Raw genomic sequence first — 24,685 nt, forward strand, 5'->3', positions numbered from 1 at the left:
GTGATTTTTTAAAAATAAAACCTTTGAGGCAGCTTTATGGTTTCAGTTTCCTTTCAGGCCCAGTTATTATATGCAAGATGTGGAAAAAAAGTAATAACAAACTAATGGAAAGAGCCCATTTCTGTCAGCAAATTATCCTGCACATGCCTGCCAATTAACAGGTGGCCTTCCAGAAATTTTGCCTACCACAAGCACAATACACAGGAAACACAGAAGTGCAGCGATGTGTTGGTGTGATAGCGAGGTTCTGGATACGGAGAAAGTTGGCCAGTGTCTTGCCCTTTTCCTCCAGGCACTACATTCTCCTGGAGGGTCCCAATTTGTTGTCCATCCTTCCTATTTCACTGACCTGTCAGGACTCACAAGTTACGTTACCCTTGGCCTTCATATATCTTTCTGGGGCTCCAGGGGAAGGAGGTCAATGAGGACAGACTAGATCTAAAGAAGAGTAAAACAAGGAGGCCTGGTCATCACATCCTAGAATATGAATGCTCAGAAAACAGAGTAGAATTCAGTTACAAAAAGCTCCCCAGTCTCCTGTCCTTTCCTTTACCTTCCATGGCCAAGCAGTTTCGAGGGAGGCTCCACCAGACATCAGCCTCTTCCAGGTTTACATCCCTCATGATGACATTGAGTGGTTGTGACTGGCCCACAGTTTCAGTGCATCTACTTTATGCAGGTGTGAAAACTGATCAGTATGAAGCTGTCAGCTATTTTTCCAATGAGCAATTTGGAGGTTAACAAAAGTGATAGAGGCCGGGCACAGTGGCTCATGCCTGTAATCCCAGCACTTGGGGAGGCCAAGGTACTCGGGAGGCTGAGGCAGGAGAATCACTTGAACCCAGGAGGTAGAGGTTGCAGCGAGCCGAGATCATGCCACTGCCCTCCAGCCTGGGAAACAAAGCAAGACTCTGGCTTAAATAAAGAAGAAAAGGGAAAGGAAGGGAAGGGGAGGGGAGAGGAGGGGAGGGGAGGGGAGGGGAAGGGAGGTTAGGGGAGGGGAGGGGAGGGGAGGGGAGGGGAGGGGAGGGGAAGGGAAGGGAAGGGAAGGGAAGGGAAGGGAAGGGAAGGGAAGGGAAAAGAAGGGAAGGGAAGGGAAGGGAAGGGAAGGGAAGGGAAGGGAAGGGAAGGGAAGGGAAGATTAATAACAAGTGTTGGCAAAGATGTAGAGGAACTGGAACTCTTGTACCTTGCTGGTGAAAATGTAAAATGGTACAGATACTGTGGGAAACAGTATCTCAGTTCCTCAAAAAATTTAACAAATTAAATAAATTACTTAAATTAAATAATTAATAACTCATTAAATAAATTACTCTATGTTCCAACAACTCCACTTCTAGATATATGCCCAAAAGAACCAAAAGCAGGGACTCAAGCAGATATTTGTACATCCGTGTTTGCAACAGCATTACTCGCAAGAGCCAAAACATAGAAGCAACCTGAGTGTCCATCAATGGATGAATGAATAAACCAAATGTGGCATATACATGCAATGGAATATGATTCCACCTTAAAAAGGAAGGAAATTATGACGGCTGCTATGGTATGAATGAACTTTGGAAACATTACACTAAGTGAAGCGAGCTAGCTATGAAAGGACAAATACTGCATGATTCCACTTACAGTAGGTACCTAAAGTAGCCAAATTAATAGAGAAAGGAAGTAGAAAGTTGCCAGGAGCTGAGGAGTTATTGTCTAGTGTGCATAGAGTTTTAGTTTGGGAAGATGAAAAAGTTCTGGAGATGCATGGTGGTGATTGTTGCCAAAAAATATGAATGTACTCAATGCCACCAAACTACCACTTAACTTACAAATTATTAAAATAGGAAATTTTTGTTATATACATTTTAAACTAAAAAAGAAAGGTGGGCCGGGCGCGGTGGCTCAAGCCTGTAATCCCAGCACTTTGGGAGGCCGAGACGGGTGGATCACGAGGTCAGGAGATCGAGACCATCCTGGATAACACGGTGAAACCCCGTCTCTACTAAGAAATACAAAAAACTAGCCAGGCGAGGTGGCGGGCGCCTGTAGTCCCAGCTACTCGGGAGGCTGAGGCCGGAGAATGGCGTGAACCCGGGAGGCGGAGCTTGCAGTGAGCTGAGATCCGGCCACTGCACTCCAGCCTGGGCTACAGAGCGAGACTCCGTCTCAAAAAAAAAAAAAAAAAAAAAAAAAAAAAAGAAAGGTGATCCTTGTCTAGGGCAGTCCCAGTTTATATTTTTGGCCTGGAATACTTAATATTAGCAGCCCCTCTCCTCTTACTTAAGAACTTAGGTGAGTATGTCCCAAACTGGACAACAGATAGTATAATCACTCTAAGGTTAAACCACTATTCAGTGTCATCTCATTAGAATATGGCAGAGGTATGATTCTTATCCACAAACTGTCTGATTCCAGAGACCACATTCTTCACTACCACACATCCTGCAGAATTGCTAATGACGTTGCTCCCTGGCATACATCAGGTTTGCCACTATTTATTGTGTCAGTTCTCTGACTTACATGGAGCACTGATGTGCTACCTGCTTAGTAAGAAACACTGGCCAGGCGCGGTGGCTCAAATCTGTAATCCCAACACCTTGGGAGATCGAGGCAAGTGGATCACCTGAGGTCAGGAGTTTGAGACTAGCCTGACCAATATGGCAAAACCCTGTCTCTACTAAAAATACAAAAATTAGCCAGATGTGGTGATGCATGCCTGTAATCCCAGCTACTTGGGAGGCTGAGACAGGAGAATCACTTGAACCTGGGAGGCAGAAGTTGCAGTGAGCCAAGATGACACCATTACACTCCAGCCTGGGTGACAAGAGCAAAACTCTGTCACAGCAAAACTCTGTCACAAAAAAAAAAAAAGAAAGAAAGAAAGAGAGAGAGAGAAAGAAAGAAAAGAAAAGAAAGAAAGAAAGAAAGAAACACTGATTCTCTTAATGCTAACCAAAAGAAATGCTTATATTTTCCTTAAAAAGGAGAAGGGGGATGAGCGAAGAGTAGAAACATCACAGACCGATGAACACAATGTCTTCTGGTATAATCCAGTGGATTTTAGTAACTGAATGGTGCAACACCATCAGGGCCACGTGATACACAGTGCCCAAAGCAGGTAGATACAAAACCAATACCAAAACCAGTCACTCCATGAATCAGTTGACACAGGGTGAGCAATGATCAGCAAACACAGACCAGAGTGTCTACTCGAGGTAGGAAGCCAACATCTGCTTGGTAACTTTGTCTTTGACCAAAGAAGTTCCACTGAAGCTCTTTCTAAACTCACTGGAGAGCCTGGAGTACTGTGTCTAGTCATGCAGGTTTCTGGGTCACACCGAACTGAGCTGGGATCCCAATTTTCCCACTCATTTCCTCTAACACTTTGTACCAGTGACAAAGTCTCTAATCATCTGAGTCAAAATGCCTCTTTCATAGGGTTACCATGAGGATTCAGTATTTGTCTGGAGAACATGAAGCATGCTGCTTAGCACACAGGGTAATACTCTGTAAATATTATTCTCTAGAACATAGAGCGCAAGAAACCTTGATTCTCAGATCCTAGTAAGCTTGTTTATTCTCTCCCTCCACCCTGCCCCAAATCCTCTGAACCCAAATAGTCGCTAGCAAAGTAAAAGAAAGAACAAATGCATTCAATAATCCAGATAATCTGGACCTCAAAGAAAGACGCCTTCAGAGGATCCCAAAATTATCTACAGAATCGCTTCCATTTTCCAGTTATTTTGCTCCTCCATGGCTGGGGTAAAACTTGCAGTCCTATCTCTAAATGTAGCCAATGTTCACCCACTTCTGGAGAAATCAGATGGCCCCGAAAGAGTGGGCTTTGTCCAATTCTTGGGGACATGTTGAGACATAGTTTTACAGAGCCAAACTGGAATATCTGGGTTTCTGAGTGCTTAAGCATTCTGTGGCTGGTACATGATCAATTCAACCCCCATTTCCCTGTTTCTCCCACCAAATATTCCAATCAACTCTGCTTTGTTGCCTCTTTTTGTATTAGGGACATGATAGGCTAAGTGTATGACCCAGACATTGGAGAGAGCCGCTGGGAAGGTCTGTTCCTATCTTCAACATTTTTAAGGAACTGTTTACAATGTCTGGCAACACCCTAGCAGGTAGTCTTGATGTACTGGAGGCAAATACATTATAAACGAGGATCATTTATGTGTCTGCCTCTGTAGTATTAATTTTTCACTTTTATTTTTAGTTGATACGTAATACTTGTATGTATTTAGGAAGTATTGCCTCTGTAGTTTTAAAAAAAATAAAATTTAGCTGCTCCCAGGGGGTTTGGCCAAGTGTGGTTTTCAGAGATCACTCCAGCCACACAAGCATCTGATGACCATGTGGTTCCTGCTGATGAATGACAAGCAGGCAGACACATGTCATGAGAGGGATATGCATTTGTGAGCATACAATTACTTAATAGCCTTAAAGGATAAGCATAGAATTTCTGTCACTCATTATGCCAAATAAACATCACCTATTTTTGAACCAAAACAGTACTAGAAAGGGTTTATGAGAATGATCTGATAGTCAGTGTATTAGTCCATTTTCATGCTGCTGATAAAGACATACCCCAGACTGAGAAATTTACAAAAGAAAGAGGTTTAATTGGACTTACCATTCCACACGGCTGGGGAAGCCTCACAATAATGGTAGAAGGCAAGGAGGAGCAAGTCACATCTTAGATGGATGGCAGCAGGCTAAGAAGGAAAACTTGTGCAGGAAAACTCCTCTTTTTAAAACCATCAGATCTCATGACACTCATTCACTATCAAGAGAACAGCATGGGAAAGATTTGCCCCCATGATTCAATTAGCTCCCACCATGTCCGTCCCACAACATGTGGGAATTCAAGGTAAGATTTGAGTGTGGACACAGCCAAACCGTATTAGTTAGCATATATCTCCTTAATCAAAAATGTAAAAGCAGCCAGTCACGGTGGCTCATGCCTGTAATCCCAATGCTGTGGGAGGCCAAGGCAGAAGGATTGCTGTAGGCCAGGAGGTCCAGGCTATCGTGAGCTATCATTGCCCCTCATGCTGTAGCCTGAGCAACAGAACAAGACCTTGTCACCAAAAAACTAAGATAAAATAAAAATAAAAATTAAGGCTTTTTTTAGCAGAGTCAAAATGTTAAAGCTACGTACAAACTCCTAAAGGAACTGCCAAACCATAGAAACAGGCACTAAAACAGGTCAGAGAACACTAAACGAAGTGAAGAAGGGATGGAACAAAGTAGAATGAAATATTTTGGAGGTCACCAAACAGAAGCCCAGAAAATAAGTCTTAACCAGTGGCAATCCAATGCTTATGGAAAAGCATAAGTTGGGAAACATGTGTGTTGTGCCTGGAAGCACTTCCTGAAACATGGTCACCATCCTCAGACCAAACGTAGCTGTCATCCCACTGACATGAAAATCCCTTTCATACTCACTGGCACCAACAAGACACAGAGACAGGCTTATGAGCAGACTTGGCTTATACATTTTGAAATCTGTATTGAATCACAAACAATATCTGTTCCTTTCTCTCCATTTCAATCCTGATACTCATTATGTATCTCTGGAGCCACAAAGCCAGATTAAAATCCTGCATCCAAACTTAGCAGCTGTGTGCCCTTGGAAAAGTTGCTTAAAATGGAAATAATAATGGTGTCTGCTTCAGTGAGTTGTTGTTAAAGAGGACACAGTTAATATAGGCAAAGTGGTTAGAACAGTGCCTGGCACTATTTTCATTATTATTAATATCTTAGAGAATAAGTTCACTCAGTATGATTATAATTATTAGATAAATAATAAGTTGTATCCATATTTCATTAACAATTATTAAGCTCCCTAGAGCAGAGCATGTTACATAAAGTACAACTACTTTAATGCAAATGAACATAAGGATAATTTAGGGACATGACTTTGAGGCTGTTTACTACTTCTTAGGCAAACATAATGTGCTTTATGGCATCATTCAACGATAAGAGCAATAATTTTTCCACTACTTAGAGGTTTGAAAATGCATCATTTCTTCTGCTGAAGGTCTGTTTTCCATCAGCTCCAGAAGGCTTATGTAAATGAAGGTGGATTCTATGAGATTTAAATAATGTTGTTTTGTATTTTTTGACACCAACTGACTTCAAGCTCATGCCTTTGTTTCATTATTTGCTCTTCTACATGTATATTTTTTCCTGACTTTTTTTCAATTTGGAATACTGTAAATTTAGCCTTAATTATTTGTGGTCCTTCCTCTACCAGCTTCAGATTCCAAGGGGAATGCAGATAATACATACACTGTCTTGAAATTATTTTTCATCATTTAGAGAATTCCAAATATGGACATTTCTAGGTCTTTTGTGCTGTTGCTACTCAAGGAAAAATATTATGTTCCATTCTTCTTAATACCTTTCTTGAGCTTCTAAATTGTATCATGCAAAATATATCTAGGGTTTCTTGTTCCTTAGTAAGTGAAATTTGATTTTCCTCCAAAACCAAAATCCTTTTTTTAAATTAAAATCTGTAACAATTTTATCCTGTGTGGAAAAGAAAATAAGCAATAGTAATAAATATGGAACTCATTCAATGTTAAAAACAACCCCCCTCTAGCTTCCCACTTTCACCTTCTAAATCAATGGTGAATTCAGTTTTCAATTATCTTGGACAAAACAACAATAATCATAAGTAGTAGTAGTCCTTGCTATAAACATCTTTACATATCAATAGCCCATAGGCATATTTTATTTTATTTTATTTTATGTTAAGCTATCTCCTACTGGAAAGAAAACATATTTTAGTTAGCTGACATATTTTCTAATTGAGTTATTTTTAAATCTCGACATTTTATTTGAAAATTTGGATTTTCAGCTTCTTTTGAAAAATTAAAAATTTCAGTATTTGTGGGCCCACATTCTCAACATGGTGAGTGGGTTCACATTCTCAACATGGCAAGCAGCTATCTAGAGTTAACAGCTGCTCCCATTAAAAGCAGTATGAGTTTCCAATGCCATTCAATATGCGGGGTGAAGGGCAGGGGGTGCCCACTTCCCTTACTGATGTTACTGCCTAGTCCCTGGAGAGATCTGAGGTTGCAACCTCTGTTCTCCATCTTGAAGTGTTTTCCCTAGTTTCGCAAGAATGAAGTGATATGGTCTGGCTGTGTCCCCACCCAAATCTCACCTTGGATTGTAATAATCCCTATATGTCAAGGGCAGGGTCAGGTGGAGATAATTGAATCATGGGGGTAGTTTCCCCCATACTGTTCCCGTAGTAGTGAGTAAGTCTCACAAGATCTAATGGTTTATAAATAGGAGTTCCCCTGCACAAGTTGTCTTGCCTGCTGCCATGTAAGACATGACTTTGCTCCTCCTTTGCCTTCTGCCATCCATGATTGTGAGGCCTCGTCAGCCATGAGGAACTGTGAATTAATTAAACCTCCTTCCTTTATAAATTATCCAGTCTTGGATATGTCTTTACTAGCAGCATGAGAACAGACTAATACATGAAGCATTGTCACAATTCCAACATTTCAAATGTGCATACTTTGATACAACAATTCTACTGAAAAAACTATGGAAGGTCATACAAATATATATGGATGTCCACTACAACATTGCTTTCAACAGGAAAAACATTAAATCAACCTAAATATCAATAGGAACTGGTTGAATAAATGATGGTGAATCCATGCAAGAGAATACTAGAGAGTCACCTAAAGCAAAAAAGTAAATCTAAGCATATTAAAATGCAAATATGTCCAAAATATATTAAGTGGGAAAAAAGCAAAGTACAGAACAGTACATAATATATGATCCAATCTGTAGGGAAAATGAATTTCAACAATTTAGAAGAAAACATAAGCAACTTTTTTTATTTTTTTATTTTTTGAGACAAAGTCTCGCTCTCTCTCCCAGGCTAGAGTGCAGTGGTACGATCCTGGCTCACTGCAACCTCTGCCTCCCAGGTTCAAGAGATTCTCCTGCCTCAGCCTGCTGAGTAGCTGGAATTACAGGTGAGCACCATCACGCCAGGCTAATTTTTGCATTTTTAGTAGAGATAGGGTTTCACCATGTTGGTCTGGCTGGTCTCAAACTCCAGACCTCATCATCCACCCACCTCAGCCTCCCAAAGTGCTGGGATTACAGGTATGAGCCACCACATCTGGCAACATAAGCAAGTTTTGAAAACTACATTACTGTTACACATGTAAAAGAAGACAGTGGATGGGCACAGTGGCTCACACCTGTAACTCCAGCACTTTGGGAGGCCTAGGCAGGTAGATCACATGAGGTCAGGAGTTCGAGACCAGCTGGACCAACATGGTGAAACCCTGTCTCCACTAAAAATACAAAAATTAGCCGATAGTTAATCAAAAATTAGCTGGGTATGCTGGCACATGCCTGTAATCCCAGTTACTCTGGAGGCTGAGGCAGGAGAATCACTTGAAACCACGAGACGGAGGTTGCAGTGAGCTGAGATCACACCATTGCACTCCAGCCTGGGCAACAAGAGTGAAACTCTGTCTCAAAATAAAAACTAAAAATAAATAAAAATAAATAAAGGAAGCACGATGAAAAGGGTTATTTCTAATCATTTCATGCATAATTATCATCACATCTTCATGGTATTTATTTGAGTGCCTGTTTTGGAAACAGAGTTCCTGTTCCTCTACAGTTGAGCCTGAATTCATTTCTTAGGCAAGAGGAAGAGGTTCTTTCAAGATTGCCGAATAGGAACATATCCAGTCTGCAGCTCACAACAAGGTCAATGCAGAAGACAGGTGATTTCTGCATTTCCAACTGAGGTACCTGGCTTACCTCATTGGGACTGGTTAGACAGTTGTTGCAGCCCACAGAGGGCAAGCTGAAGCAGGGTGGGGTGTTGCCTCACCAGAGAAAAGCAAGGGATCAGGGAACTCCCTCTCTTAGCCAAGGGAAGCCGTGAGGGATTGTGCTGTGAGGAAGGGTGCTCTCCAGTCCAGATACTATGCTTTTAACACAGACTTCGCAACCCACAGACCAGGAGATTCCCTTGGGTGCCTATAACACCAGGGCCCTGGGTTTCAAGCACAAAACAAGGTGACCATTTGGGCAGACACTGAGCTAGCTGCAGGAGTTTTTTTTCATACCCCAGTGGCAGTGGAACACCAGCAAGACAGAACCGTTCACTCCCCTGGAAAGGCACTGAAGCCAGGAAACCAAAGGGTCTGGCTCAGCAGATCCCACTCCCACAGAGCCCAACAAGCTAAGATCCACTGGCTTGAAATTCTCGCTGCCAGCACAGCAGTCTGAAGGCAACTTGGGATGCTTGAGCTTGGTTGGGGGAGGGACGTCTGCCATTACTGAGGCTTAGGTAGGCGGTTTTTCCCTCACAGTGTACACAAAGCTGCTGGGAAGTTTGAACTGGGTGGTGCCCACCACTGTTCGGCAAAGCCGCTGTAGCCAGACTGCCTCTCTGGATTCCTCGTCTCTGGGGAGGGCCTCTCTGAAAGAAAGGCAGCAGCCCCATTCAGGGGCTTATAGATAAAACTCTCATCTCCCTGGGACAGAGCACCTGGGGGAAGGGGTGGCTATGGGCGCAGCTTCAGAAGACTTAAACGTTCCTGCCTGCTGGCTCTGAAAAGAGCAGTGGATCTCCCAGCACGGTGCTCGAGCTCTGCTAAGGGACAGACTGCCTCCTCAAGTGGGTCCCTGACCCCTCTGCCTCCTGACTGGGAGACACCTCCCAGCAGGGGTCAATGGATACCTCATACAGGAGAGCCCCTGATGGCATCTGGCTGGTGCCCCTCTGGGACAAAACTTCCAGAGGAAGGAACAGGCAGCAATCTTTGCTGTTCTACAGCCTTCACTGGTGATACCCAGGCAAACAGGTCTGGAGTGGACCTCCAGCAAACTCCAGCAGACCTGCAGCAGAGAAGCCTGACTGTTAGAAGGAAAACTAACAAACAGAAAGGAATAGCATCAACATGAATAGCATCAACATGAACAAAAAGGGCATCCACACAGAAACCCCATCCACAGGTCACCAATATCAAAGACCAAAGGTAGATAAATCCATGAAGATGAGTAAAACCAGTGCAAAAAGGCTGGAAAGTCCAAAAACCAGAATGCCTCTTCTCCTCCAAAGGATCCCAACTCCTTGCTAGCAGGGAACAAAACTGGACAGCGAATCAGTTTGACAAATTGACAGACGAAGACCTAAGAAAGTGGGTAATAACAAACTTTTCCGACTTAAAGAAGCATGTTCTAACCCAATGCAAGGAAGCTAAGAACCTGAAAAAAGGATACAGGAATTGCTAACTAGAGTAACCAGTTTAGCAAAGAACGTAAATGACCTGATGGAGCTGAAAAACACAGAACAAGAACTTCATGAAGCATACACAAGTATCAATAGCCAAATCGATCAAGCAAAATAAAGGATATCAGAGATTGAAGATCAACTAAATGAAATAAAGCATGAAGACAAGATTAGAGAAAAAAGAAGGAAAAGGAATAAAGAAAACCTCCATGAAATATGGCACTATGCGAAAAGACCAAATCTACGTTTGACTAGTGTACCTGAAAGTGACAGGGAGAATGGAACCAAGTTGGAAAACACTCTGCAGGATATTATCCAGGAGAACTTCTCCAACCTAGCAAGACAGGCCAACATTCAAATTCAGGAAATACAGAGAACACCACAAAGATATTCCACGAGAAGGGCAACCCCAAGACACATAATTGTAAGATTCACCAAGGTTGAAATGAAGAAAAAAATGTTAAGGGCAGCCAGAGAGAAAGGTCGGGTTACCCACAAAGGGAAGCCCATCAGACTAACAGCAGATCTCTCGGCAGAAACTCTCCAAGCCAGAAGAGAGTGGGGGCCAATATTCAACATTCTTAAAGAAAAGAATTTTCAACCCAGAATTTCATATCCAGCCAAAATAAGCTTCATAAGTGAAGGAGAAATACAATCCTTTACAGACAAGCAAATGCTGAGATTTTGTCACCACAAGGGCTGCCTTACAAGAGCTCCTGAAGGAAGCACTAAATATGGAAAGGAAAAACCAGTACCAGTCACTGCAAAAACATGCCAAATTGTAAAGACCATCAACACTACGAAGAAACTGCATCGACTAACAGGCAAAATGCCAGCTAGTATCATAATGACAGGATCAAATTCACAGAAAGCAATATTAACCTTAAATGTAAATAGGCTAAATGCCCCAATTAAAAAACACGGACTGGCAAATTGGATAAAGAGTCAAGACCCATCAGTGTGCTATATTCAGGAGACCCATCTTATGTACAAAGACACATATAGGCTCAAAATAAAGGGATGGAGGAAGATCTACAAAGCAAATGGAAAGCAAAAAAAGCAGGGATTGCAAACCTTGTCTCTGACAAAACAAACTTTAAAGGAAAAAAGATCAAAAAAGACAAGGAAGGGAATTACACAATGGTAAAGGGGTCAATGCAACAAGAAGAGCTAACCATCCTAAATATATGTGCACCCAATACAGGAGCACCCAGATTCATAAAGCAAGTACCTAGAGACATACAAAGAGACTTAGATTCTCACACAATAATGGGAGACTTTAACACCCCACTGTCAATATTAGACAGATCAATAAGACAGAAAATTAACAAGGATATCCAGGACTTGAACTCAGCTCTGGAGCAAGCGGACCTAATAGATATCTACAGAACTCTACACCCCAAATCAACAGAATATACATTCTTATCAGCACTACATCACACTTATTCTAAAACTGACCACATACTCGGAAGTAAAACACTCCTCAGCAAATGCAAACGAACAGAAATAATAACAGTCTCTCAGACCACAATGCAATCAAATTAGAACTCAGGATTAGTAAACTCACTCAAAACCACACAACTACATGGAAACTGAACAACCTGCTCTTTAATGACTACTGGGTAAATAACAAAATTAAGGCAGAGACAAATAAGTTCTTTGAAACCAATGAAAACAAAGACACAATGTACCGGAATCTCTGGGACTCAGCTAAAGCAGTGTTTAGAGGGAAATTTATAGCACTAAATGTGCCTAGGAGAAAGCAGGAAAGACCTAAAATTGACACCCTAACCTCACAATTAAAAAACTAGAGAAGCAAGAGCAAACAAATTCAAAAGCTAGCAGAAGACAAGAAATAACTAAGATCAGAGCAGAACTGAAGGAGGTAGAGACACAAAAAAACCTTCAAAAAAACATCAATGAATCCAGGAGCTGGTTTTTTGAAAAGATTAACAAAATAGATAGACCGCTAGCCAGACTAATAAAGAAGAAAAAAGAGAAGAATCAAATAGATACAATAAAAAATGATAAAGCTGAGATCACCACTGATCCCACAAAAATACAAACCACCCATCAGAGAATACTATAAACACCTCTATGCAAATAAACTAGAAAATCTAGAAGAAATGGATAAATTCCGGGACACACACACCCTCCCAAGACTAAATCAGGAAGAAGTTGAATCCCTGAATAGACCAATAACAAGTTCTGAAATTGAGGCAGTAATTAATAGCCTACCAACCAAAAAAAGCCCAGGACCAGACGGATTCACAGCCAAATTCTACCAGAGGTACAAAGAGGAGCTGGTACCATTCCTTCTGAAACTATTCCAATCAATAGAAAAAGAGGGAATCCTCCCTAACTCATTTTATGAGGCCAGCATCATCCTGATACCAAAACCTGGCAGAGACACAACAAAAAAAGAAAAGTTCAGGCCAATATCCCTGATGAACATCAATGTGAAAATCCTCAATAAAATACTGGCAAACCAAATCCAGCAGCACATCAAAAAGCTTATTCACCACAATCAAGTCAGTTTCATCCCTGGGATGCAAGGCTGATTCAACACATGCAAATCAATAAACGTAATCCATCACATAAACAGAACCAATGACAAAAACCACATGATTATCTCAATAGATGCAGAAAAGGCCTTTGATAACATTTAACACCGTTTCATGCTAAAAACTCTCAATAAACTAGGTATTGATGGAATGTATCTCAAATGCACACGTATGTTTAATGCAGCACTGTTCACAAAAGCAAAGACTTGGAACCAACCGAAATGCCCATCAATGATAGACTGCGTAAAGAAAATGTGGCACATATACACCATGGAATACTATGCAGCCATAAAAATGAATGAGTTCATGTCCTTTGCAGGGACATGGATGAATGATGGTTTCCATCATTCTCAGTTGCCTCTGCTCTCGAGAATGATGGAAATCATCATTCTCAGCAAACTAACACAGGAACAGAAAACCAAACACCACATGTGCTCACTCATAAGTGGGAGCTGAACTATGAGAACACAGGGACACAGCGAGAGGAACATCACAGACCTGGGTCTGTGACTGAGCAATCACAATTGATGGGTGAGTAAACCACCATGGCACGTGTATACCTATGTAACAAACCTGCACGTTCTGCACATGTATACCAGAACTTAAAGTATAATTTTTTTAAAAAAAGAGGGAGAAGAGGAAGAAGGAGAGGAAGAGGAAGAAGGAGGAGGAGGAGGAGGCGGTGGCTTCTGGAAGACCCATCACACCAGGCCCAAGGATCACACAAAAAAGACACAATGGGCCACTTTAGAAGCTGTGCTTTTCGAGGGGCTTTGTAGTTCATGTTGCCTCTGCTGTCTTTTGAAAAGTAAAGATAAGTGAGCAGAAAGGTGGGAGCTCCTCCAGGGAGAGCTGCCAAATTCAGGCCAAATACCTTTTCCAGCCCCTTGCACATTTGCATGGGGCCTGGTGAGAGAGACAGAAAGAGAGAAAGGGAGAGAGACACTATACATTATTTCCATATTGCTCTTACTGCTTTGGGCAGAGTCAGGGAAGAAGAGGAAGAAAAGAGAAGAACTGACTGTTTTCACCAGCGGAAACTTTAGCTGGTTAATGTAATACAGGAGTGTAAGAATTTGTTCTTTCCACTAAAGAGAAAACAAGGCCACACATTCCCAATTATACGCTCAGAAAGGGCAGCCAGGGAATGCAGTTCTTGGCAGCAGCAGGCTTTATGACTTGCCTTCAGCATTGCCCATCACAGAGGGGATTTTGCTGGGGACATGGGCAGCCAGAGGTAGTGGGTGCTCAGTCACTAGTGGGATGCTACACAGCAGCCACTGAAGGAGTCCCAGTCCACCCTTCCCTAGGCCTCGAGAGCAGAAGCAACTGCAGGCCCTTCCCCGGCCCTGTGATTCGCATGTCTAACCCCTCCAAAGCATCCAAGTCACATCAGAATAAAAGGACTGGGACACATGGCACTTCTAAAAGTTTATCACCTCCTGCTAAAATATGTTTTTTTTTTGGGGGGGGGGAGATAGCAATTAATTACCAAAAATAAAGAAACCTCGATAAGGAAAAAACGAGCTCCACAGCACCTCCACCCGCCCCCCGCTGCCAACATACATACTAAACCCAACTATAAGGTTCCCTACCCTGCTCAATTCCTCTATACAAAGAAGCATGGAGTGTATATTTAGTACAGCTTCCTCCTCAGAGCTAGCTGATGAATACAGAAGTCGGAAAACCTAACTCAAACATGACTTTTGAAAGAAAGGAGAAAAAGACTACGATCCTCTTTGCTGTTTTCTCTTAACTTACAGAGTTCTCTCCTTTTTAATATTCTAGTGTTCTTAAATCAATCACTTTGGATTTAGAGTTATTGCGAGGGTTCAAGCCTTATCACAAGAAGAATCTCGAATATATAGTGGATCCACCGCTGTCTGATCAATATGCACAATTTAAGGATCTTTAAACAAGGGGAAAAAAACTAATTCAGGCTTCACTAATTCAAAATTAGTGATAAGGCAAAGTACCCTTCAAACTTCAGTCTGAATCAAGTAACTGTGGTTTAGTACACAACTGGAAAGATTAGAGATGGACGGGGTAAGCCATTTAAGATGGCAAACTATCTTCACACACTTCAACAGCATTGCCTTAATGCCTTGTGCCATTAAGGTAGGAATTAGAAATGAGCCTTATCTCTGTATCAAGCAGGTCAATCAAGACTAGCTATAATTAGCAACCAGTGATAATATATGCTGCTGAAATACCTGCCCTTCATTTCAAACATCTCATCCTTCATTCTTTTTGTTATTTCAAGCTGATCTTCTCAGGAATTACTATTTTTTGCTATACAGCATCATCTGCACACAGCAAGACTTCAAAAGGTGCTCACCTCTGAGTCTTTGGCCTGCTGATTACGAATGACTATCAAATTGTACAGGGTTCTGTCGTCATCTGCCTCTGTGTGGGACACATCATGGGGCATACTCCATAAATTCTTCTCATCATCCCTCGCCAGAGTTGCTCCAAATGAGGAATACGGATTGCTATCACTGTTGTATAAAAAAAGGAAAGATTGGGGTTTTATAATACATATAATGTTATATATCATATGCATGCAACATACAATATCAACTAAAACTTATACAATGTAATATATAAATATATTGTCAAAAAGGTCTGAATTATCTTTAATAATTAAGCATAACACAATAGAGCAGTAAAAACAAACCAAAAATACAAAAAAATCACTTTAAAAAGAACAGAGAACAGATGTACCTGAGCAGAGGTAATTACTACAGTTAAATATGAAATTCAGCACTGAGTACCCCAGAAGCTAAGACAACAAAGGAAATCCAATTCTTTTTTTTTTTTTTTTTTTTTTTTTTTTTTTTTTTTTTTGCTTTGAAACAGAGTCTCGCTTTGTCACCCAGGCTGGAGTGCAGTGGCACAACCTCAGCTCACTACAACCTCTACCTCTCAGGTTCAAGTGATTCTCCTGCCTCAGCCTACCGAGTAGCAGGGATTACAGGCGCCTGCCACCACGCCCGGCTAATTCTTGTATTTTTCGTAAAGACAGGGTTTCACCATGTTGGTCAGGCTGGTCTTGAACTCTTGGCCTTAAGTGATCTGTCCATCTCGGCCTCCCAAAGTGCTGTGATTATAGGGGTGAGTCACTGTGCCCAGCCAGGAATAGAATTCTTGTGTGATTAAAAGAAAACGATTAACAGGAAGGGATGAACGTTTGACTGGCTCTGAGTTCAAGGAAGCACAGTAAACTTGGAGTACAATGATATATAATAGCTATAAAATTCCTTACACCAGGAAAAGTAAGTAATAAATACGCATACCCAAAGACTTTCAATAAACAAGACAGAATGTTGAGTGAGAATTTCAGCAGTCCCGTTTTGTACATTTGTTTTATGATTTATGCCTTATAAGGTGTTACCTGGGTGTGGACTTACAGAGATTAGTGACAGAGCATCACATCTGGGGCATGCCTGCACACAGCCCCAGTTAATTCTGTAACCCCCAGTTGAATTCGGGAATTCGGTGGGAAGGACAGCTAGGGTCATACCGAAGCTATTCACTTCATCTAGTAATATGTATAAAGCACTGACTACATGCTAATCACAGGGCTCAATAAAATTGTGAGCAAAACAGACATCATCCCTGCCCTTGGACCTCACTAGTATGGGAAACACATTAATGAATGATCATCTGACTATAAAATAAAAATTGTGATAAGTGCCATTAAGGGGGAGCTCAGGAGGCCGTGAGAACATATGCAAGCTGCTAAGAGAAAACCCTCACGAAGGCAGGCGTCAGGCAGGCGTCACGAAGAAGAGGTGCTGGAGCACCTCTTCTTAAAGGTTTTTCCACCTTTAAGTGGAAAAACAGGAACAGAGTTGCAGGCAAAGGAAACAGCATCTTCAAAGGCCCGGGGTGGAAGGAAACACAAAATGTTAAGATGTCAATATGGGATGCTCAGAAGTTGGCACTAAGGAAATCTTGCAACAGGAAGCAAAGTGCTAGTCCCCAGATTGGGGTTCAGCAGCAGGAACCCACCCAGCTAGGGAGGGGCTCCAGCCCTAGAGTGATGATGTACAGGTCAGACTGCCAATCACAGTCTCAAATTTTGAAAGACAGGGCCAGGCGCGGTGGCTCACACCTGTGATCCCAACATTTTGGGAGGCTGAGGCAGGTGGATCACCTGAGGTCAGGAGTTCAAGACCAGCATGGCCAACATGGCAAAACCCCATCTCTACTAAAAATACAAAAATTAGCGAGGTGTGGTGACACATGCCTGTAATCCCAGCTACTTGAGAGGCTGAGGCAGGAGAATCGATTGAACTGGGGAGGCAGAGGTTGCAGTGAGCTGAGATCGCGCCATTACACTGCAGTCTGGGTGACCAGAGCGAAACTCCAGCTCACCAAAAAAAAATAAAATAAAATAAAATAAATTGGGACAACAACCAGGGCCCACTTATAAAAACTAGGGCAAAAGGTGGGGACAGAACCTTGGAACCAAGGCTAGCAGGAGGCCAGCTACCCGAATCAGCACGGGGTTTAGAGACTGAATGTTGAACAGTGCTCCTGAAATCCCTGTGGCTGCAGGTCAGAAGTTTAGGGTCTGGGACTGAACAAAGTACCTGGCCCTATGGGGAAAGGTGCAGATGATGGGAAATCAGACACAGCTCAAGCGCACTATGCTCAGAACCACACTGCTTTTACTGATTGATACCATAAAAGCGAGAACACAGGCAGCCCCACAGCCTGACTCTTCCTGAGAATGAGGAACCAGTGAAAGAGGAGGAAAACGATGCCTTTGGGCGCTGCCCATGTGAACGATGCCTTTGGGCGCTGCCCATGTGAGCATGTTAAATTCATTCATTTCATTCGTTCCATTGTTTGTTTATTCAACAAATGTGGAATAAATGCCTGCTGTATACTGAGTCCTGCGCTGGGTGCCATGGGGACATGAAGATAAATGGGACATTGTCTCTGCCCTTAACATAACTATAATGCAATGAGATCAGTACATTAAAAAAAAAAAAAAAAAAAAAGCATGCACAGATTGTTGTAGGAACAAACTGGAAGAAGTGATAAGTTATGTATGATGAGAAGGAAGTTCAAGAACTAACCAGACCTGAGGACTGAACAGGCTTCCAGCAGGAAGAGAAACAAGGGCAGAGTTATTCCTCGCAGAAAGATCAGCTCAAGTCAAAGCAGTATATGGGGGCTTTGGGAGCCCACAGGATTGGGGAATCGAAGTATTCCTGCATGACTGCAGCATGTGGTGCGTGGAGCAAGGAAAATGGAGGGACATAAAGAAGAAAAGGTAATATGGGGTCAGATTAAAAGTAGTGCTGGCGTCCAAGCTTCATTCTGTGAACTGCAACATTATCAACAGGCTTTTGAGCCATGTCAGGTCTGGATTTTAGAGAAATAACTCTGGGTGAAGGAAGAACAAGAAGATGGCTTAGGAGGGTGTCACAATCAACTGTCACAGGGGGTAGGGGTAATTTTCAAGCCATGCTCTTTGAGGTCCTGGTGTCAGGGGGCCTTGGGACCACAGTGGGGCAGGAGTAGAGAAAGAGATGGGCAGGGCTTCTCTGGCAGAGATAGAAAGAACCCACAAACCAACCACAACCAGAGCAGCTTCTCCATTCAAATAGTCTTTGTTAGAGCTAGAAGGAAGGTTGTTTGAGGCACAGGAAAAATGGGGTTCTATCGCTAAACAAATACATAATTTTGAACATTCTGAAATTATGATTGAGATAAAAGTAAGTGAGGTTGAGAGTGAGGGAAATAGCAGTGAGAGTGGAAATGAGGACTGATTCCAGCAGCATCTGAGAGGGGTGACAGCAGCCCATCATGGGAGGCACAGAGGTACCAGCAAAGGTGATGCCTTTAACTGCAACGTATGGGGCAGAAGCCAAGGCTGACCTCATGAGTCTGCAGAATGTTCACGGAGATGTCAGGGACCTGGGTTTAGGAGCGAGGACAGGGCAGAGATCTAGATGTGGGAGCAATATACAGCATTTCATGGCATCACAGAAGCAGGTCAGAGAATCAGAAGAACAGTCTTAGGGGATTAGGGGACGGAAAAGAATAGGTGAGTCCAGAAAGCGAGATCAGGCAGGACAAAGAGGAATGCCACAGAGCAGGTGGACACCACGGAAGTGTCAATAACATGAAGGATGCTGACTCCAATTTCTTTCTGCAGCCGATGATATGCAACCACTGCATAATATATTCAGGGCTTGAGCCAAGGGCTCCTGCATTCCACCCTTCATGTTACACAAGCATGGGTCCCGGTGTCAGGACCCATCCTTTGCAGATAGGGACAAGAATACTGCAGTTCTTGACTTCTTCTGGGCCAGGCAGCCAGCTGACAGTCCCCCCAACATGAGTTCCTGGGTGGGGATCCCAGAGAAGCCACTGTCATATAACTCAGCATCCAAATGCCGTGACAGGGATGAACTCACAGTGAAGCAGCTCAGATCCTGACTACCTATGTGGATGCTCCCTGTACAAACCAGCAGGTGCCCCTGGGGGCTTGTCTCCAGGACGCACTCTCCTTGAGTCACCCAGACCTGGCACAGAGCTCCCACCAAGAGCGGCAACCATGGCTTCCAACATCACAATAAATGCACTTCTGGGGCAATGAAACCCTGGTACTTTTCCTGACATCGGTCTTCCATCTTCTCCCAGATGTGTTTCATTTCTATGTCTTGTCTCCTCAACAGGTGGGTCAGTTCCTGTAGGGCAGGGGTTGTATCCAGTTTCTCTTCTACATTTCTACATTTCTTTCCCACATCACCTAGCAGGGTCCTAGGACACAGCAGTTGCCTTAAAAGCACTTGTTGAATGCAACAAACTGCGCTGTAACCCTGAAATCTGCTGAAGGAAATCCCAGACATAACTCATGGTACCGCCTTTTAAAAATTTCCCTAAAGCAGGAGCTTTAGAAAGGACCCAGTACGTACCTGAAAAATCAGTAGAAATAACATTAGACCATGAATAATTTAGCCACCTTTTACTTTGCTAAGCCACAATTTCTTTTCCTATTTTAAAATGACGATCTCAGCTGCCTCCCTGGCCAGTTCCCCACCCTCTCACAACCTCTCTCTCTGTCTCTCTGTCCCTCCTCTCTCTTGCTCTCTCTCACTCTCGCTTCTTTTCCTGTTTCTCTATTTCTCCTCTCCTCTCTCTAGCTGTCTCTGCATCTCTGTCTCTCCTCTCTTTCTCTCGCCTATCACATCCATCCACACACATACACGCATGACTTCAGCCAGCATAAAACACTAGCCTCTCATCCTTCATCTACAAGCCCAAGTAAAGCTCCATAGGAAGGTCAACCCCAGCCTGTTTAGAAGTGCCCATGTCTCCAGAAGGTGAGTGCCTCCTGGGATCTCACCATATCTAGCCCTGCCCTAATTAGAAGCAGTGTTCCCCTAACAAGCCTCCAACTCTGCCTCGTCACTGATACTCAGGGGATGATGTAAATCAGGAAAGAGAACCAACTGCTATGCCCCTGGACGGGCAATGCCTCCCAGCAGTGGTAATCTCTGTGAGCTCCTGGGCCCTTCCCAGCAGGATCTGACCTGCTGGTGGCCACAGAGCAGCCTCCTCCACTCTGCCCCGCTCCCTCTCCAGACCCAGACCTGGCTCCTGCTTCGTTCTTATTCAGTAATTGCAAGGTTTCTTTGGGGCATAGGAAAGGTGGGGTGCCACTGTTAAATCAAGAAAGAACTTTTTTCAAAATACTGGTAAAAATGCACAGGGGCTGTGAGCTCATTCAGCAGCATCAGAAGCATCTGTGAGAGTTGGCCTGGCTCACCGGATCCTGGGTCCCGTTCTCTGGGCCTGCCCCTTTCACTCCTTCACAGCCATCAGGTCAAGGTATCAAGCCACATTGTTTTAAAACGTTTAATCCTTTGGACAGAGAAACTAGAACAGAGAGAAGCCTACAGCAAATGGCCTAAGGAGAAGCAGCTTTGGAACCTCTATGTATCCCAGACCATGAAGGGCTCTGGGGCCTGTGCCAAGAGAATGTAGTGCAAAGGCCCAGGGGTCTGGGCCTGAAAACCCCTGGGAGGACAGATAAGGGGAAACAGACCAGAAGTCAGAAGCTTCCCTTTCTCTCCCTCCCCCATATCATGAGTTCTAAAAGGCTCTAACGAAAGTGAAAGTGGTTGTTTTCCCCTGGCCACCATCTGCTGATGATAAATATTTTATTAACGTCAGGCGTTTGAGAGGTGGCTCTGAGGTTACACACTAAGCTGCTTTTACTCTCAAAAGGTAGGGTGAGAAAAGTCTCAGATTTCACCCTTAATCCCACCCAGGGGCACAAGACCCAATCAATCCAGAGTCTTTTCTTTCAACATGATCTACAGCTAAACAAGAGACAAAGGTCTGTAGGTACTAACTTCTGCCTGGGGATACGGCTGCAAAGTGCTAGTCAGCATTGAAGCCATTTACCAAGAGTTCCTCAGGATTCCTCACTACTAACAAGGACTGCATGTAAAAGACCTTGGAAGGCTCCACCAAAGACAGTGCACACAGGCTGGCTGCCCACACCAGCAGTTCCAGTGACTTTACTGCTCTCCCCACAGGTCGTGTGGCAGTGGCCACTAGCTTAAGACTGAAACTCTGAAAACAGCAAGGAAAGAAAATCTCCAGTCAACAGCAATCAATGGTCCACGCCCTTGACACTCACAGATTTTGGTCTGATTTCCTGCTAGGAAGTCGCTGGCCTGCTACCTCCCCTGGCTTCAAGACCTTTCCCTTTTTCCCTCTATTGAGACCTCCCTGGGATGGAGAAGGTGAACCAAAGATCTTCTCCCTCTCCACCACCACTTTCCTTCCCTCCTCGCTCTCCTTCTTTGTCTTTCCTTCAGTCCTTCCTTTCTCCCTCTCCTCTTTTCTTTCTTTCTTTTTTTTCTTTCTTCCCCCCTCTCTCTTCCTGTCCTTTCTTGGTTTCTCTCTGTCCCTCTTCTTCTCTTTCTCCCTCTCTTCTCTCTTTCTCTCCCTCTCCTCCTCTCTCTTTTTCCTTCTCTCTCATTCTCTCTTTCCTTCTCTCTCATTCTCTCTTTCCTTCTCCTTTCTCTCTTTCTATCTCTCCTTCCTTTGTTCTTTCAGATACCGGCTTTCTCTTACCTAGTTGATCCAGTGTTTAAACATGTTTTATCCCCAAGTTTATTTCTTATTTTTTTATTTATTTTTTATTTTTTGAGACAGAGTCTTGCTCTGTTGCCCAAGCTGGGGTGCGGTGGGGCGATTGTTCCATTGGTTCCAGCACTTTCCTCAGCACTTGCCACCTACACTCATGACTTCCTTCAACCCCAGAGATGTGACCTGCCTCAGTGTGAAGGAAGAAAAGCCCTGAGCACTCCTTTCCTGGCATCCCACTCTGATGTGCTCCTACCCTTTGGGCTTTCTATTCTCACACTGAGGCAGAGCCCCGTATGATGCTGCTTCACACACCTGTGCCCTGCTCTCGAGGCTTGAAGATGGTCCTTACAGGCACCCTGTGAAGCAAGCACTGTTATGTCATCCAGCTGAGGAAATACGAGGGCTGAAGAAGATAAGACCCAGTCCTCGGTGTCTCCTCTGCTTTCATTCACACCTGGTCACTTCATCTAGTGCCACGCCTTTAAACATCATCTACATGAGGAAGATTCCTGAATCGGAATCCCCAGCTCAGTACTCTCTCCCAAATTTCAAATTTCCCATCTCCCCTGGGATGTCTCACAGACAACACAAGCTCAGTGTGGTCCAGACCAAGCACCTGATCTTCCCACTAAACCCATCCACAGGCTCCCCACTCAGATGATGGCAACTCCTTCCTTCCCATTGCTCAGGCCAAGACCCTTGACGGCATCCCCCACTCCCTCATCCCCTACATCCTATCCATCAGAAAATCCTATTGGCTCCACAATCAAAAACCATCCACCTCTACCACTACACCCTGAGCCAAGGCCTCTTACATTTTGCATAAGAATTTCTGCAGTTGTCTTTTTTACCCACCTATTTCTCTTTATTAACAGGATGGCCAAAGTGACCATTTTAATATGTAAATCAGATCATGTCATCCCTCAGCTCAAAACCTGCCAGTGGCTAACCCATTTGGCCTACGGGATAAGCCAAAGTCCTGCAGTGGTCCACAGGCCTACAGTGACAGTCCCACCACCCTGTCCTCTTCGGTGTCCTGAACCCATCAGTCACACCCTGACCCCAGGGCCTTACACTGGCTGATCTCCATCTGCCTAGAATGTTTTTCTCCTGACAGCCACATCCTCACTCCTCCCTCTCCTGCAAGTCTTTGTTTAAACACCACCTCCTCAACAAGCCTGCCCTGACCAACCTATTTAAAATTGCAACATGCTCCCTCCCTTGCTCTACTTTTGTTTCCTACAAACTTATTTATCTCCTAGTTTACTTATTACTGTTTATTGTGCCCCCCACCACTACCACCGCCACCACTAGAATAAAAGCCACTAGGACAGGGATCTGCATCTACTTTGCTCAGTGATATATCTCAAGTGCTTAAAACAGTGCCTGGCAGGAGAATCACTTGAACTCGGGAGGCGGAGGTTGCAGTGAGCTAGGATCGTGCCAATGCACTCCAGCCTAAACGACAGTTAGACTCTGCCTAAAAAAAAAAAAAAAAAAAAAAAAAAAAAAACCAGTGCCTGGCACATAGTAAATGCTCAATAAATATTTCCTGACCCAATGCATCCTTGTTTCCCAAGTTCACAGGGCTCTAAACTATACAGATGAGTATGACTCTGTGTCTTCAGGCTCACAGACGAGCTCCTAACATTTTTTTAGCTGTTTAAATTTTTGAAAATTCGCCTTACAGTCTTGTGGAAGGAAGCAGATGATAAGCACATATGTTTATGTCCCATGATATTCAGGACTATAAAGAAATACATAGTGAGTAAGGGACACAGTGAAGAGTGGGGCACGGTTTTAAGAGAATGGTCAGGGAAGAATGTTCTGATAAAATGACTTTGAGCAGAGATCTAAATAAAGTGAAAGAGTTATCCACACAGAAAACCAGAGAAAGAGTCTTCAAGGCAGGGTAGGCAGGAAGTGCAAAGGTCCTGAGGCAGGGGTGTGGGTGGTATATTTGAGGAACCAGGGGCAGGCCAGTATGACTGAGGGATGAATAATTAATTTCACCTTATATGCTGACTTTAAACCATACTTCATAGCCCCAAACTGGAAACCACCCAAAAGTCCACCAAGAGTAGAATAGGGGAACAAAATGGAATACACTCTAACGCAATAAGAACCACGAACAAGCCTACACACAACACCACGGAGGAATCTCCCAAAGCTCCACCAACAAAGTGAGTTCTATGAGAACACACAGTTTGATCCCGTTTATGCAAAGTTTAAAGGCAGGCCATACAAAAGTACATCTTTAAGGTGCACACATAGGTGGGAAAGCTAGAAGTCTAGATATGATCGAGGAGGAGATAAGGGCTGGCAATAGCTATCTCTCGCCATGGGAGGTGGTTACAGGAGTGTTCACTTTCTAGTTATTCTTTTTATTTTTATTTTTTATTTTTTTTGAGACAGGGTCTACCTCTGTCACCCAGGCTGGAGTGCAGTGGTGCAGTCTTGGCTCACTGCAGCCTCTGCCTGCCAACTTCAAGTGACTCTTCTTTCTCAGCCTCCAGAGTGGCTGGGATTATAAGTGCCGCCACCACACCAAGCTAATTTTTTTTTGTATTTTGAGTAGACACGGAGTTTCGCCATGCTGGCCCGGCTGGTCTCGAACTCCTGACCTCAAGTGATGCACCTGCCTCGGCCTCTCAAAGTGCTGGGATTACAGGCGTGAGCCAACAGCGTCCAGCCTATAGTTATTCTT

The 24,685-nt window shown here is 43.5% G+C and overlaps 1 protein-coding gene across 2 annotated transcripts in view; it reads right to left on the minus strand.

The window, feature by feature from the left end:
- Positions 1-24,685, minus strand: part of MREG (melanoregulin) — a 74,447-nt gene that overhangs the window by 39,371 nt on the left and 10,391 nt on the right. The window contains exon 2 of one of the 2 annotated variants that reach the window (XM_005574222.4): positions 15,191-15,350. In XM_005574222.4, the coding sequence (XP_005574279.2) occupies positions 15,191-15,350 (160 nt within the window). Of the gene's footprint in view, positions 1-15,190; positions 15,351-24,685 lie in introns of those variants that run through there. The other variant, XM_074010025.1, reaches the window with a different exon arrangement.

This window comes from Macaca fascicularis, chromosome 12 (genome assembly GCF_037993035.2).
Source record: "Macaca fascicularis isolate 582-1 chromosome 12, T2T-MFA8v1.1".
Classification (NCBI taxonomy): Eukaryota; Metazoa; Chordata; class Mammalia; order Primates; family Cercopithecidae; genus Macaca; species Macaca fascicularis.